Below are 16,369 nucleotides of genomic sequence, written 5' to 3' on the forward strand. Positions count from 1 at the left end.
CGTTATCATGCAACGAAAGGATTCGAAGCTTTTCTAGTCAGCTTAATCTTGTCAATTGGCATGAGTCAAGAACAACTTGACAGTTGTACTTCTACCAGGTGGAACCAATTTTCTCATTGAACTCATCGTTTGCTTACCATACACAATATGTAAAGAATATAGGTGTTTCCTAACGTGCGGCTAAATGTTAATACGAAATCTCATAGGTACTTTAGGTACAATACAATTGGAAAGATCTCAAGTTTGAAGCTCCTCTAAATTAGAATATACATAACTAACCAATGCTAACCACGTTCGATAAAAAATAACCAGCGTTATTGTTTGAAAAACACGGCTTTTTTTTTTCTCGATTTAGTTAGCTATCCTAATTTACAATAATTATTTTAATTACGGAAATAACGAATTACGAAATCGATTATTAAATTACAGTTGAGCATAAGCACTGGCTGGAGCCTTTTTTTTTTCGGTTTTCTAGCGAAGCTTTAAGGTCCTAAGAACCCGATAAAACCTGTTTAGCGTTCAGCAGTCACCAGCCGTCGTCGGTATCCGATTATGAAAATGTGTGTTTGCTTTTGACAGCATCGACCTCGGCACAAGAATTATTGTTATATGTACAGCAGTAATAAAAAAAAAAAAAAAAAAAAAAGCCGTGTTTTTCAAACAATAACGCTGGTTATTTTTTATCGAACGTGGTTAGCATTGGTTAGTTATGTATATTCTAATTTAGAGGAGCTTCAAACTTGAGATCTTTCCAATTGTATTGTACCTAAAGTACCTATGAGATTTCGTATTAACATTTAGCCGCACGTTAGGAAACACCTATATTCTTTACATATTGTGTATGGTAAGCAAACGATGAGTTCAATGAGAAAATTGGTTCCACCTGGTAGAAGTACAACTGTCAAGTTGTTCTTGACTCATGCCAATTGACAAGATTAAGCTGACTAGAAAAGCTTCGAATCCTTTCGTTGCATGATAACGTTCACAGCGTGGTCCCCATGCAGGAAGCATCAACATGAGCCTGGCACGTATTCTTCCGTAACAATCATAATTTTAGGAATAACTATATTACTATAATCATTGTTGCTATTATGGATTCGAGTGCGAACGAGGCTGTTTCTTGCTATGCGCGTACTGGGTATGGTGTATCCCATCGAATATTTCGAAGTTACACAAGTTACGTCGACCTGCATTGCGTAGATCGAGATAATGACGAAACAAAAATAACGTAATTAGCTGACCTATAATTTCATTGTATATCTCTACATATATCTACAGGGTAAGTTGGTTTTTTTGATCATATGTCTGATTGAATGGCTAATATCGATTCAATGAATAACAAAAATATCCGACTACGTAACCTGACCAATATAAACCATCAGCACTACTCTATTTATATGCGTCAAAGTGTTCAGAGATGTGATTGGACCCCTGTATCTCGTGCCGTATGAACTTGAACTTATGCCCCTGAACCCACAAGAGCCACAGTTATTCCTCCGATTCGGCTCTTGTAAGACATTCCAATTCACTCCCTATTTAGACCCGCCAACTTTCCCTTGAAGTACACAATAGTTGTGGGCATGGATAAAGGTGCCCGGGGCTATCGAATTGGGCTGCCAGTATAGATACCATAAATTGACTGAGAGTAAGCATCAGTTGCGCGCCTGTGCTCCCATCAGAGGCGTATACTCCATGTGATTTTCACGTGTTCGTCGAAGTCTGCCAACAACATTTGCATACGAATGTTTTGCAAGATGCTTAGACGGCCCGTTGACCTTTGGGAATTGTTGTAGACCTTTTGCCAATCTCCCTTTCTAGCCTCCCAGTTTGTCAGCATCTATCTGTATATCCCTATGACAAGCTACGCTGCTAGCCTGGAACGGGCTCTGTTATCCGTCGGTACTTACGAGACGGACTTGTTGGATTCGCCTTTGAGGGAGTTTGCACTTCGCTGGTTCGGTGGCTCGCTCTTGCTCCGATGCTGCAAGGCGTATTGTCTGGAATAACAACGAACACAATTAGCATGCTCCAATAGCAGCAGTACGGATCACCAAACGGGTACCTTTACCACGATAAGTCGTTACGTTTGTTGGGTTACTGCTGCTGTCGATGCTATTAGTTAGCTGGCTGGGCTTGCTGTAAAAGTTGCATCTATTCCAGGGTTGAAGAAAACTCAGTTGATCTCAGCTATAAAAAAGTTCAGTTGATAAAAAAAAGATAGGTACTTTACGTCGATCTTAGCTCCTTCGGTGGTTAAGAATATATATATGTATATATATATTTCCGAATCCTTGTTATGCTTTTGACAACGTGCCTCAAAAATACCCAACGTAACTATTCGAAAAAACCGTACAACACTAAATGTGCGTATTTGTTAGATGTGGCCACAGTAAAAACAAAACGCGAAGTTTGCTCGGCCGTTCAGATCCACTGGTTCTAGGACAAAGTAAATTTTTTATTTATTCTTCCCACAATAAACGTGTATTTCCTCGATTTTTCCCGAAATGCCCATAGGCCATTTTGCAGCTAAATCCTCCATGATACCTGTATTCTGGTGGAAGTGCTCCGAGGATTTTCAGGCGTCCGGCCATGCCGTCACCTGGTTCGTCATCAAAGATAGACCCTGCAACGGACATTACAGCAGTTCTGGGTGATAGTCAGACAGTAGGTCAGTGTCGTTGCTAGGTTCCAAGACAAGCGCTGGAAACGTTCGCATAAAGGATTTACCAGATCGTTGAAAGAACTAAACTCTACGTTACGGAAATGTACGTATGCATTATCTGTGACACCAGCTCTCGAAAGGCCTTAGACTTTGCAGCTAAGGATGGTTTTCTTGATCGCAAAAACATGTTACGATGTTGTCCAATTTTGTGGGTGTGCACACCTTTAGTAGATTATTTTCTGACTGTTTTAAAATCGTAGCTGCAATTATGAGGAGTTTTTGGGAAAAAAAAAACAGTTTATTTCAATTCTCAGTTTGATGACCAACCTGAACGCCAGCGGAATAGCTTATGACGACGTCGAGGATTGAACGGGCAGCCCATTTCGCTCATCAGATGAACCTGCAGAAAAACCGAAATAGAAAGAACAGCGAAAGAAAAATATGGAAAACCATTATGTCTTAGACAACGAGTGAGGACATTGTAGCAAAGCAAAGAAACGAAAAAATGAAACACATTTACACAATAAATACAACCAGGTTCAGTCAACTCATGAGATACAAGACACCACGGTCGGATCCAAGAGAGGAATTGAGCAGGACCGAGAAGCAGGACAAAAACGATTCAGAAGGCCATAGGAGTAGGATCACTCTTCAGTGACCTTCATGATCCCAATTTGGCAATAGCCAAAAAAAGGCGAGCGGGTAATACGTTTTTGTAATACGATTATATTTTCACTGAGCTGTTATATTGGATAAATTTATTAGGTAGTGAACTGGATTAGACACAGTCCGCTCATCGGGGTCGTTACGATGACCAAATGTATCAAGTTCTACCGTAGAGCCTGGTGAAGAAGGCCACTTACTACTGAATACACACAATACATTGACGCTGATGTTCTTGACAAAGAGATATACGAACTCCTACATTCAAATTTATAAAAATTAACTATGCTCCCGTGTTTACTTGATATTTGTATGCTCAAACACGTTTATTATCGAACGTTTGGTACATTTTTATGAGTTCATTAGGCGTCAGCACTCTCAATTATAGTCTCGGCATGTGTATACCTTCTCGTATTGATCGATCCCAGACTATACAACTGGGTAAAAATGAATGTGTTGAAAATAAATGCAGTTATTAATTGTTTTACACTATAGTTCTATAAATATTAAGAACAATAGGTAATGATAATTTATATCGCTTATTCGAACCGGCCAGTATTATATTTTATAAATCAGGTTCGAAACATTTCGTAGTTTAAGAAGCCCGCCAAAATCAAATTGGATTACTAGAATCACCCGTATAAATTGATGTCTACGGTAGATAAGTGTATGAGATAGGTATTATTTATTAGAAACCAAGCTTACCTTCCAAGCTTCTTCGCCCGGTGGGAAGTTCTGATGGCATAGCGGACAGTGATTTGCCTGGTTCGGTGGCTTTGCCGCTAAGCAGACGAAACGTATCTCTACTGTTATTATACGATACAAAACACTGAATCGTGTCGTTGGATCTGTTGCGTAACGGTTAGATAGGACGTACAAGGAATATGTCTTGAATGAAATCCCGCCTATAGTCGATCCATTATTTCGGCTCCCATATTCATATCAGAGCTACGGAGCAAATGTTGCTTTTCATAACTACTTCCTTTCGGTACTAGCCGCCAGAAGCCAACTTTTCCCCAGACTTTTTAGCACTTAGCCCACAACGCTATCTAGGCACCTGGTGTGTGTCTTTAATAGTAGCTCTATATGACCCCCAACGCTCAAGCAGACAAAGCTCTCTTAATGACAATCTATGAAAGTCGCTCTGAATCGCAGCAAATTACGACAGCTGTCTATCAATTGAGAATGAAACAAAAATATCAGCACTCGTATAGATAACTTCAAAGGTGGATTTTGTCGAGGTGCGTACAGGGTGATTACAAAACCCCCCAAAATTGCCATGAGCTTGCAGAAGTTGGAAGCAGAAAAAACGATCAAGTGCATGCATTTCTTTCATTGACTTGTCGAAGATCAGCGGTATAACAAGCTTTGCATTAAGCAATTAAAATCGTATGTCATCAACTAATATTTGTTATTACGGGATACAATATATGTCGTATTGCATCTGTATCGAAGGCTCCCTTTAGTGCATCCACGTCCGTGGATTCTGCCTACTACTTGCTAGTATAACAACCTTGTAGGACGTTTGCTTTAAACAAAGTTACGCTTACGTATACAAGTTCGCAATTTGACGTGACCCTCGAATCGGTTCTTTGGTATGGCTTCCTTGCAGCGAATACAGAGCTTATATTGTGATCGGTGGCTGCATTCATCAAGAAGATGTCGAGTCAAGCCTCCGATTTCGACGACCTGCAAATTGAAAAGAAGAACGTGACTCAATCCATTAATATCTTCCAACACAGCGGAAGAAACAAATGTAGGTTTCACGAGAACGTGTATTGTACGTGAAGCAGGATGTCGGCCATGTTGGATTTGTCAACTGTTGGACTCATTTGTTAATACACTGTTGAATGTAAGCCTCGTACTTTATCAACAAAGCCAAAAAATAATTTCGAATAATTAACAGAACGGCACTTACATATAACAGGCACATAACGGCACATAACAGAACTTCTTGTGGATTAGGCGGCTATTAAGCATTCATTTGGTGTAGTTCAGATTAGTTTTGAAAGGCTATTGCCGCATTTCGTAATACGCTAATTCCAGTACAGAATAGATACCATAAGCAAATCTTTGAGGGCAGAAAGCACACGTTACCCCATTTTACCTCTTATGCCACATCTCAGCACAATTAATTAACATTTTCGGAGCGTCAATTACGCGATCAACTTTGTTGCCTCAAAAAATCTAAGTTCAAGTGATGAAAGTTTGATGATAGGTGCACCTGTCAGTGACCTTCGGATTGACGCAACCGCTTCGAAGTAGACCGAAATAAGTTAGATTCTATGGACATGATTTAGGCGTTGGTATACACAGTGTACATATCATCATGACACACAGCCCTGCTTTATCAAGCTCGCCACAGCAAAGTTCCCGAACTCATAGGTATGATCTTTGTTGCTACGCTAGCATAAGCAACAACATAGTTACAAGCATCAAAAAGATATAGGGAAGGCAAAAGATCTGAGTAGTCTTTCCCTTCAAATGATTACATATTTCATACTGAAATCAGCTATTAAAAATAGCCCGCTCCTGTGATTCGTGTGTTAGCACAAGCCCCTTTCCATGATTTCGCGAGCTTATGCAATATCGCTATGTTATCACAGGATATTAACGGATCCTTTATCATAAACGTCTTCGAACCTAGCAAAAAAGACGATACGGAGAGCAGATGCACTGCTATCTCAGTGTGCTCAAGACGGTACTGTCATACAGTATAATAGAGTTCGTTCGTACAGGCATTGAAGATTAGACGCTCGATACAAAAACTTTAATGAACGCAGGCGCATTATAGACATCGATGTTGTCGCGAGTTACGCCGTACTGAATACTAATTCGAATTCAAAGGTTTCGATGGAGGTCAACGAAAGGGGGTTGCAGTGTCAGCTGCGAGTTCTCACTCATAGGTAGTGCTACGTCGTTGTTTCAATAGTTGATCCGTTACTTTCATCTTTCAAACTTCCTTCGGGCAGCATACAACGAGGTTTTCTAAAAAGCTTTATATGATGTAACAATGCATCTAGCTAAGAACACATTGCGACGTCACATACGACGTTCGGAAGCTGAGTCGAACTAGCTTTTCATCCGTGATCAATTCGCTGGCTAAATTAATCTTGGCTATCAAGTATTCAAGGTACGTATTTTATAAAATGGAATTTAATAATAATTACCTATAAAGCTTTGATACTATAATAATAAATCTTTTTCAATCATACATTTTTAACGTAGCAGAAAGACATACGTAGTTATCACCGTTGCAGCTCCGACAAGCTGTTCGCCCATAAAGGTATTATTCCATTAAGCATACGTTAGTTTGTTAGCGACAACCTTAAAGGCCTTCGTTAGCATGGACTGGCCTGATTATTCTTTCGCTAAATGAAAATGTGAACATCATTCGTCTGTCGCGCAAGAATGGTCAGGCACTTTTTTAGACCTGCTAATTAGAAACAAACGAAAACGTGAACGAAACGTATATAATAAACTTACCTGCTTGCAATTGGGGCATAGCATAAGCATGGGGCACTCCGTCCAGTAGTGGTAGTTAAGGGTTTCTGCATTGAAGCGTTCGTTGGTCTCTTCGCAAAACATGCACATTCTGAAAAACAGGTCAAAGCGGACGCAAATCAATCGATCGGTCTCACCTAAAAAGGTCCACTGCAAATTCGAATTTTAAGGTCTCTGTAACATTATTTAGAACCGAAATTATTTCATAAGCCTTCTTCGCATTGAGCCGTCGACTAGCTACCAACGAGCTAACCGATTATTAACAGATGCTTCTGGCATAAATTATGCGACATGTATTTTAACACGAGGGAGATCTGATTACGTAAAAAATAGATTGTTATTAGTTGGAAGAAATAACACAAGTAAAGAGAATTAAACGATGCTATGAAAATAAGGTTCGGCCATTACTTTTAGGTCTGAATCGATTTCAAATGACTGCTTGTTGCGTAACTCGCGCTAGATGAATACGAGTATATTTACAGCAGTTTGTTTCCGAGTGCTAGAAATGTGGTGCGGGTTGAAAGGATAACAAAAAAAACATCATGTTGCAACAATTTTAAGCGATCAATAGGGGTTCATTGATTTCCAGACATGTCGACTCTCTCGCTTCAAATGTGTATATATATATATATATATATATAAACAAAGCATGATTTAGAGTAAAGCTTTGTGTCTGTACGGTAGTGCCGAGCTATTAGAGGTCATTAATCCTCCCTAAGATTCCTTCTACTAGGACAACCTTCGAGTCTTCTCATCTGGACGCGTTGTTGATCGCTTCTGCGAGATAATTGATGAATTGGACATTGGTTATGAGGGCAAAGTTCAAGGTGGCCATTTGATGAACTCTAGCTGACCAAACTGGCTGAATCAACAATCCCCATCCTTATTTCTCTTGTAAAGGCTTTTTCCAGCAGACGTGAAAAAACGTATTGTCTATCGTGTGCGTGCGAAAAATCGCCAGCCATTGGAGCTCCCCGAGGACCGCTTGACCGCAATGGTTAGCCGCCGCGTAGCATCGCGTTGGCAACTGTTTAACACCCGGTTGCGTGACCAATCCTCGTTTACAGTTTATCCTAGTTATTTGCACCCTCATCCCTCCTACTACTTTTCGCAACCGCATACGTTTTTTTCCTGTACTGCACTATCGCTGATCCTAGAGCAGTGGAGAGTAGAAAGGGAGGTTTTAGGATCGAGTTGGTCGCCAACAACAGCAAGAACTGAAATAACGGCGGTCTCAACCCCAATAACGGCAACGAAATTTCCACAACACTTAAACGAGCATGCTTGGAGATTTTCTTCGCGTCTGCTGGGGCGATTAAGCGATTATATGTAGTATTACGGCGTCTTAGTATGAAGCATTCGTTGACCTGCTATATTAAAACATCTACTACTCGGATGACTTATGCTAATATTTACGGTCGAAATCTGAGCGTAACACTTTTTGCTTTAAGGGCACACAGGGTGTCGTCAAGAACGTTCTCCCCTCTGTTCAGTATGTGCTGACAGACAATGCTTGACCCACTGCGCCCGTAAAGCAGTTTCCCAGTAATCATCCTTGACCTTTTTCGTTTCATAAAATGCCGGAGAAATAAATGAAGATAGCATCTAATCGTACGTTTTAGCTGTTAATCTTCGTATACTTGTGGCTGTACTTTACATATTTGTACTTGTTATTAATAGGTAATCTGTTTTTTTTTCTAGCTATGTGTTATCAGATTTTCACCATTTTTCGTTGTATATATTTTCGTATGAACTGCCAAATATATACAACTAGATTCAAAAATAAACGTCATTGTTTATCGCGCCGTAGACGCCAAGTCGCTGACCACTTCGTATAACTAAATACACGCGCGATGAGTTCGCGTTGTTTGCTACAATTAATAGTACTGCCGCACATTGAATGACTCCGCCAGCTGGAAAAGTACGTCAACCTAGGCATTTTCCTTTTGCTTTCAGGAGCAAATAGAACGGAGTGCAATTACATTGATTCCACTTTTACAAGCCGCGCATTTCAGAGGTGCACCTCGTAACCTTTGATACACTCCGTTGTACATAACACTGGATCGCGTCCGTGGTATCACGCTTGTTACCTAGCAACAAAAAGCAAGATGGCGAACTAAGGACAAGAAGCTCATGTTAACAGATGGTGCCATGCAAAGAGAGGTCCGCTTTCACACAAAGCCGAAACTAACTCTGCTAACTAGCCTGAATAACACTGCACCAACTACACAGGATTTATTTATGATTGCTATACGTCCGATAAGAAAACATAGATATGCTATCAAATGTTATTATCAGTTCGGTCTCTGTTGACTGTTATACGTTGCCTATGATTACCAGCCTACCTACCTTAAATAAAACCAGTTAACTAGGACAAGCATGAAACCATGTGTCATGTTTATTCTAATTTCATAAGACTCTTGCCTGTTTCATGTTCTCGTTGTCCGCCGGCAATATTTCCTTTAAATCGAACTGGGATCGTCGAGTTCGTGTCGGAAATCCAGCGAGAATTTGAATTAGCCAACCAAGCTAACATTAGTATCAAGAGGCAAAACATCATTCGCTCGCACGTAATATAACCTACTTCAGCAACCTAAGTGAACTGGCTCAAGTCAATAAAATGGTATAACTTTATGACACAGCGTAAAATAATTCAGAGGAACGCGTCTCGGTCGTCCAAGCCGCACTACGACAAGTTTCAAAACTAGTAGGTCGTAATAAATAGTCAAATCGATCTTTTCCACCGAGTGCCTAATTTTTTTGCTATTTCTATTTCTGTTTAGGGTTCGACCAAAAGTAATGGTCGCTGCATTCGGTAGTTAGTTGCGTACGGCCATTTAGGGCCGATAGTGGAGGCAAAGGATTGTCAGAGTCATACGCCGTCGGACGCGCGCAGCTGGTATAATTGCGTATTGAACAGGCTGGTTGTGGTGATGGCGTTTCGGTGCGGTAATACGTCAGTGCGGCAACAGAGCAATGTACGGGCCCCGACAAAAAGTTAAAAGAGTTGAAGCGCGTCGGAGTGTCGTGGGTAAGGCAAGACAAGCATAATAGAAAAGTCAGGAACACCCGCGGGGAAATAAAACAACTTAGTTAGAATTTAGGCATATATTCTTTGATCCACAAGTTCAGAGTCGGCCGACACGCGGTGAAGGACATCTTGGTTTAATTACGACAAGTTATAGTACTGCACGGTAATTGGGCGATAGCGTGGTAGCTCCATTGTAACCAATGCAGCCAATAACACACAGTAACGAAACAAAGCCCATACAAAAATAGCTCCATGCCAACCAATGGGTGGATGACTAAAAGTTAATTAAAACACATTCCATAATACCTGAATCTAAAGTTGCTCCTGAATAAAGGATACTTCTAAAGATTAGGTGAGTCGTAATGTCGGTAAAACAAATAAGCAAATTGATGAGTCATCGCCGGCGTCAATTTGTAAGCGATATGTTATTGTTTTCTTTTTTGTATTTGCCAAACATTTGACCGAGTACGCGGCGCTTTTTCCATTGCCATTATGGGCCATGCATAGATGAGCTCTATATATAGGTACCAATTAAGTTACGATTGTCAATACTTTACAGAGCAAGGCCGAAGCGCTTTCGTCGCCGCACCGTCCATCCATAGCCTATTTGGTAGTAAACCCCTCGAGAGAGTTACGAATTTTGGATCTTTTCTACCATACACATCATTGTATTGAATAATTCAACTTGTTCACAATTGAGTTCTGCCGTCATTTTTGTCATTTATTCCCAGTCGCTCTTTCCCAGTGGCGTAGGAAATGGTTGACAGCAATAGACGTGACTGCACTTTTCGTCGAGCTGGAAATTCCGACATCCCTTCACAATCCCTCGTAGGGCTCGAATAATGCTATCGAACCGTTACGTGTATTGCATATTGACCGGCACAAATTATTGGGATGCCTATGGGCTTGGCGAGCATCGTAGTTCGCTAGATACGAACTACGATGCTTGCCAAGATGTAGAAGGGAATCGACTGGGAATTGGTTAGCAAGTACTATCGCATAACTGGAGAACACCTGGTGTCTGGCAGGGAGTTCCGATGGGGTTGTGATGAGACCCCATCTTCTTCACGGTTCTTTTATGAGATCTGTTCGAGCATATTTGCTCATATATCGAAACACGAAAGGCCTATTAAATTATACGTGACCTCCACACGTTTTCACACGTCTGTAAAGCGGTCCGTGGCAATGCGACAGTTGTCGTTTATTGTATAAACCCAAATTACTATTGACGTTATTGTTTTTAAAAAGCGTTTTCTTCTTCTTCAAAATAGATTATACGTTACACGGGTCATAGGCTAAATGGGGCTATTTTTTTCGGCATGTTATTACACGTCCAAGTCAATTCCTCTTTGCAACGTTTTGCCGAAATCGTTCGAGCCATGTATTTGTCAACTTTTTTCCTAGATGAGACTTCATTGTTCCTGGTTGTCTCCTAGCTAGATGCTATATATCTCAACTGACACGACGCCTGCCGCCAGTCTCATGAATTGCTCGCACACTGTGCCATTTTGGTTGCCCTTAGAGATTATACGAAGCCTTTCATTACGAATGGATCAGAGTGAATAAAAGAACCATAAAATGGACCGAAGTTTACTATCTATCCTAGGACAAAAAGGATAGATAATACCATCTTTGAACCAGACAGCATTCGACCGTACGAGTAATACGAAATCAGCTGAAAGAACATATCAAACATGTCTCCGTTGTACAGTTTCAATTTAATTAGACGTTGATTGTTTATAGGAATTATATACATGTTCCCATTTGGTGATAAGACGTTTCTTGATCTGGGCCGTTTGACGAGAAAAACATGCAAGCCTAGGGATTTTTCGCACACGCATAAGGTTACCATATTCTGTTGCGTACTTGGTTTATATAGTATTGGATAATAATAACTTAGGGGCAATCGCTTGTTTAACTCCACTTGCGGATAACGTCATAGCTGATCTTGTGTTCCACCTTTTCCAGTGATGTTTAACAAATGCTCTGTTTTTAAAGTAAATTTACATCTATCAACCAACCCTTTTCCCAGCATAGCTTAGTACAATCAGGCAATTTCCTTGATTTAGTTATCTACGTGGACATCACTGAGCCATCAAAGCTTTAGTTCTAGAGAGAACCAATAAAAATTTATTATTATACTGGCTCATAAATATTACGACGATTAAAGCAGTCATCTTTTTCGTGCACAAATTAATCTCAAACTACCCATTCTCAATCGTTACTCAGCGTAAAAGGGCCAATACCATCACGGCTTGAAAAGTCTCTCTTCACATTTTACGCTTTTCCGTGTTTATGATCTCGCGCGTATATCGCAAACTCATGCCACCCAGCCACTTGTAACGAAATTCTAAAAAACAAGCCGCATGTATGAAGTCCTGACACTAAATTGAAGTAACACGACCCCAAGAGACAAGTCGAAACAGCGACAAGCGAGAAAGGGGTCCCAAATGGCAAGACTAAATGCCTCGCTATATGGCAACAACATAATTGGGTGGAAATTAAGGAACCCGGCGTCTTTCTCTTGTTCCAGCTCCATACGACTGTGTTCCGCTACTGAACTTCTCAAGAATTTGCTGTTTACCATCTCGCCGTTTCGCTCATTGTCTCCTTATGCCTCCCTTATTCTATGAGCGTACTATGGCTGGCTAGCAACTTCAGAAGCAAGGACCTGATGTGGCCTGAAGGAACGACGGATAGCCAAAAAACTAGCCAATCTTGCTTCGGCAGCTGTAATGGTGACTTCTTTATTCTATACGCACATATTATTTAAGCGCCGCAGAAAAACGATGATGCTGTGACTAGAGAGACGCTGCAGTAGCCGCCAAAGTAACGAAGTTAACGTTGAAGGTGGAATGCGGACGTGAGCAGGCTCTGAGCGCTAAGTGCGCAGAAAAGACAGCTAGGAATAAACGGGACTGAAAAAGAGTGGCGGAAGGCGCCGATGGCAGGACTGTGGCGGGAGGGAGGGTTTATTCCGTGGTGGATATCTGGAGATGTTTACATTGAAAATCGAAAACAGCCTAGGCAAACCTCGGGTATAAATAGCACGAATTCAGTTATAAACGATAACTTCGCAGATGTGCACCTTACGCGGTTTGAAATTGGCCCTAGAAGCAGGATTGTTCACAATGAAGTTGGAGCCCATGCGTAGAGGATAAAAGAGGCAATAACTTCTTTCACTCTATTTGTTTGACTACCATTTAATATGGGCGTACCTCGTGCGCCACCACAATAGACACTTGCAACCCCGATCATCGTCCTCTGCTAAAGTCCTCAGCAAAAACAAAAATGGTAAAACAGATTATTTTATATAAAAATAGTAATTATTTATTAACATTCTAAGTAAAAGTGGTCCTATTTTATAAAGTGAACGTTCGGGTCTGTGCATATGCTCGTACAGAAACTGACGTATCGTTAATGAGATGCATCTATACAACTATCGATCTCATGGTAAATCGGCGAAATCGACAGAAACCTATAACAGATTGCCGCATTTGCGAAATTGACAAATGTCGGGTTTGGTGAAATCCTCTACTTCAAGGAGCGTACGTGAAAGGAACAATTGTATCGTGAGTTTTCTTCTGTTGTACATTGAATCTGCACACAATCTGCGATACTATGCTATAATGCATTCTAGTCTATGTACGACTGCAGCCTTTAATAGCTTGTCTGCAGAATCCATCTCACAAGCTAGAATGACACATACATTCTCTAACATAGGGAGTGCAGTATCGAGACATTGCCGTATACTCGCTATATCTCAAGGAAAAAAAATATTTTCATTCTTCTTCGGAAAAAAATAACCCTACAGATAAGTAAGCCTAATTAAAGACTCAGTGAATTAATTCTAAGCCCGTATCGAAACACATAAATATATGAAAATAAACTTAGCTATATTTCGATTACGAAACATTGCTATACCCTAACAAAAAAAAAAGATGATTGAGGAATAATGGACAATTATCCTTCAAAAACGCCAAACTCGAAATTGATTTAGTTTTTTTATCATTGACATAATACTGCATGCATACTTCATACTTCACATGATTTACGAAAATGTAACAGTTGCTTATAAAAACATCAAAGCTGAGCATTATATTTGCTAATACTAGACATATTTGTAATGTTTGGTCAGCATCGTGTTTTTTTTTTTGAAAAATTATGAAAACTGACCCGAAGACTCACACTTGAAGTCAACGAGGCAATCGACAAGCAACATACCGCCGGACGAATCAAGTCTTACCGATCAAGATCAAAGTGAACTCCATCCTGGGGTCCTGTTCCGACGACGCTAACATCGCCGGTAGATAGAGACTGGCTGGAGGAGCCAAGAACTCCCCCGTGCCCAGTTGCTGGCGGTTCAACCGATGCTGAGCGGGCTCGTCGTGGCGGCCGTGTAGCCGATAACGTCGTGGGTTCGCGGTCAATTTTTTCGAACTCTTCAAATACTTTCCTGCAAAATCGAAACGCTTAGGAGTTCAAGTATCTGCGCATACTGGCAAATAGATATGCAATTGGTAGTCGATAGTTTTTAAACTCTACAGGATCATAACTTGCTCTCGATAATAAAATACGTATATAAAAAATGCAGTGTAAAAAGCGAAAATTACAATATGGGCGTAGGTGTCGTACGCCAGCCTATGTTTACATGAATAATTGTTAATCTGGCCGCCGTTCGTTGGATAGACGCTTATTTAAATCTAATCTCAGCATTGGTTGTTACTCCAGTCGCTCAGTATGAATCCAATGTTACGAATTCTGGAACTTATTTGATGGCCTACTCAAGTTATGCTCTAGCTGAGTGTAGTTATACTTAGGAGTATAATCGTAAAAGAATTAGACCATATTCAGTACAGGACGAAAATGTGCTAGCAACCGTAAAGCAATGTATGCACCTCATGGGCAAAATTATCGCTAACTAGCAAGTTTTATCAAGCGTTCACCCAAAATATCTGAAGTTCACTCATTTGATAGATCAGATGAGAATATTTTATCGTGTCAGAGTTACATCAGGCATATTTGTTTGCAGCATTAAATTCAGTTGTTGTGAGGCGGCCATTTATTCGTTTAATGCCTGTGTGATAATAAATTCTGGCGAAGGTTCCTGTGAGTAACGATATGTTTTCACACCATGAATGGGAAAAAATGAAAGTGTGCTTTTTAGCCTGCCTTAGAGCTACCAGAATATCTACTGTTGCATGGCTCTGCCTAATCTTCAGTCATGCCTTTATGTGTATTCATCGGCATTGAGCCACTCGCAAAACTCTGAAGCCTCGAATATAAGGTCTTGGTAGGGACCTAAAGATCTAACGACGAGTTTTCCGTTACTTGTATTGCTATACAATGAATTAATCAAGTCGCCTGTTCAGCCTTCTCGATCGTCTACTTAAGAGAATATGACTCACAAACAAATTAGAGACCTTCCAATTGATCACGATCACGTACCTAACTATCGAGGCTTCTAGCTTGGAAAATGTATGAATCCTTTATATGGCTTATCAGTCGCTCCTTCTGCCAGAGTGGACTTCAACGAAACAACGAAGTTAAATTCTCACATTAAAAATTACTATGTCTGGTGATGCGTAAGACAAGTATCGACAAAAATACGTACTGCATGCACGCAACAGAATGCAATAAGGTTTCGGGCGCTGATCGTATTCCAATTTGCAAGGCCCTTGCAACAGCTTAAACCTCCTTATGCTGCGAATGATTGCTCTGGCTCATCCTTAAACCACCAGAATAAAACGAAATCAATAGATTCAATCGTACCAGATAAACTGTCCAGCCCATTTCCCTTTTTTGTGTCGTCGATAACAACGATTCAAGGTAATTCGGCGATAAATAAACCCACCCACTACTGAAGAGCAATTTTAGCCAATAAAAAAATCGTTAGATAGATTCAGCTCTTCCCGCTGCCTTTATCGTATCTGTTCATTTAAAACTAAACGTACCGTGTATGTACCGAGGTGTATTTCAACCCCAATCTCATTCTAACCTCGCCCATTTTTGCAATTAATTTCTTGGCTGGGCTCTTCCCATTCGCGCTAGCATTCTCAGCCGGAGAGAAAGATGAAAACTTTGATTTACCGTGCTATTACCCCATGTCTTTAACCTGGTCAGGCCCTGCACATGGTCGTGCTGCTCCGATAGAGATTGTGACTCAGGTGCATTCGTAGACACTCCCATTGCATCGCCATCTTACCGCCGCTTAAAAGCACAGCCTCGCCAATCTTAAGGTAAATTCGTAAAGAGTTGTTGAAATCAGCCGAATGTATTTGAATCGTTTCGGTGGGGTATCTCACTGCGTAGAGGCCGTAGAGATCTTCTTCACTCAATGACCGGCTAGCCGATTCGAAAGAAGCGCTACTCGTTTACAGTCAAATTTTAACTATTTACTTTGCGGTGATCAAGTCGATTGCATAGAAGGCTAAAATAAAAAGAGGCTGAACTGAAAATTGCAGTAATCGGGTGATTGAAACGCTGAAAAAGATGCTGGCTAGCAGCAT

General features: G+C 40.7%; 1 protein-coding gene across 2 annotated transcripts in view; it reads right to left on the bottom strand.

Annotated features, from left to right (window-relative positions):
- Window positions 1-351: 351 nt before the first annotated feature.
- LOC111253285 (centrosomal protein of 104 kDa) overlaps window positions 352-16,369 on the bottom strand; it is a 99,425-nt gene continuing 83,407 nt past the window's right edge. The window contains exons 19-26 of one of the 2 annotated variants that reach the window (XM_022812462.2): window positions 14,107-14,316; window positions 6,812-6,920; window positions 4,876-5,014; window positions 4,031-4,107; window positions 2,990-3,062; window positions 2,545-2,623; window positions 1,908-1,997; window positions 352-1,187 (exon numbers count right to left, since the gene is read on the bottom strand). In XM_022812462.2, the coding sequence (XP_022668197.1) occupies window positions 1,178-1,187; window positions 1,908-1,997; window positions 2,545-2,623; window positions 2,990-3,062; window positions 4,031-4,107; window positions 4,876-5,014; window positions 6,812-6,920; window positions 14,107-14,316 (787 nt within the window). In that variant the 3' untranslated portion in view covers window positions 352-1,177. Of the gene's footprint in view, window positions 1,188-1,907; window positions 1,998-2,544; window positions 2,647-2,989; window positions 3,063-4,030; window positions 4,108-4,875; window positions 5,015-6,811; window positions 6,921-14,106; window positions 14,317-16,369 lie in introns of those variants that run through there. The other variant, XR_015330087.1, reaches the window with a different exon arrangement.

Source organism: Varroa destructor, unplaced genomic scaffold (genome assembly GCF_002443255.2).
Source record: "Varroa destructor unplaced genomic scaffold, Vdes_3.0 BEIS01000006.1, whole genome shotgun sequence".
Lineage (NCBI taxonomy): Eukaryota > Metazoa > Arthropoda > Arachnida > Mesostigmata > Varroidae > Varroa > Varroa destructor.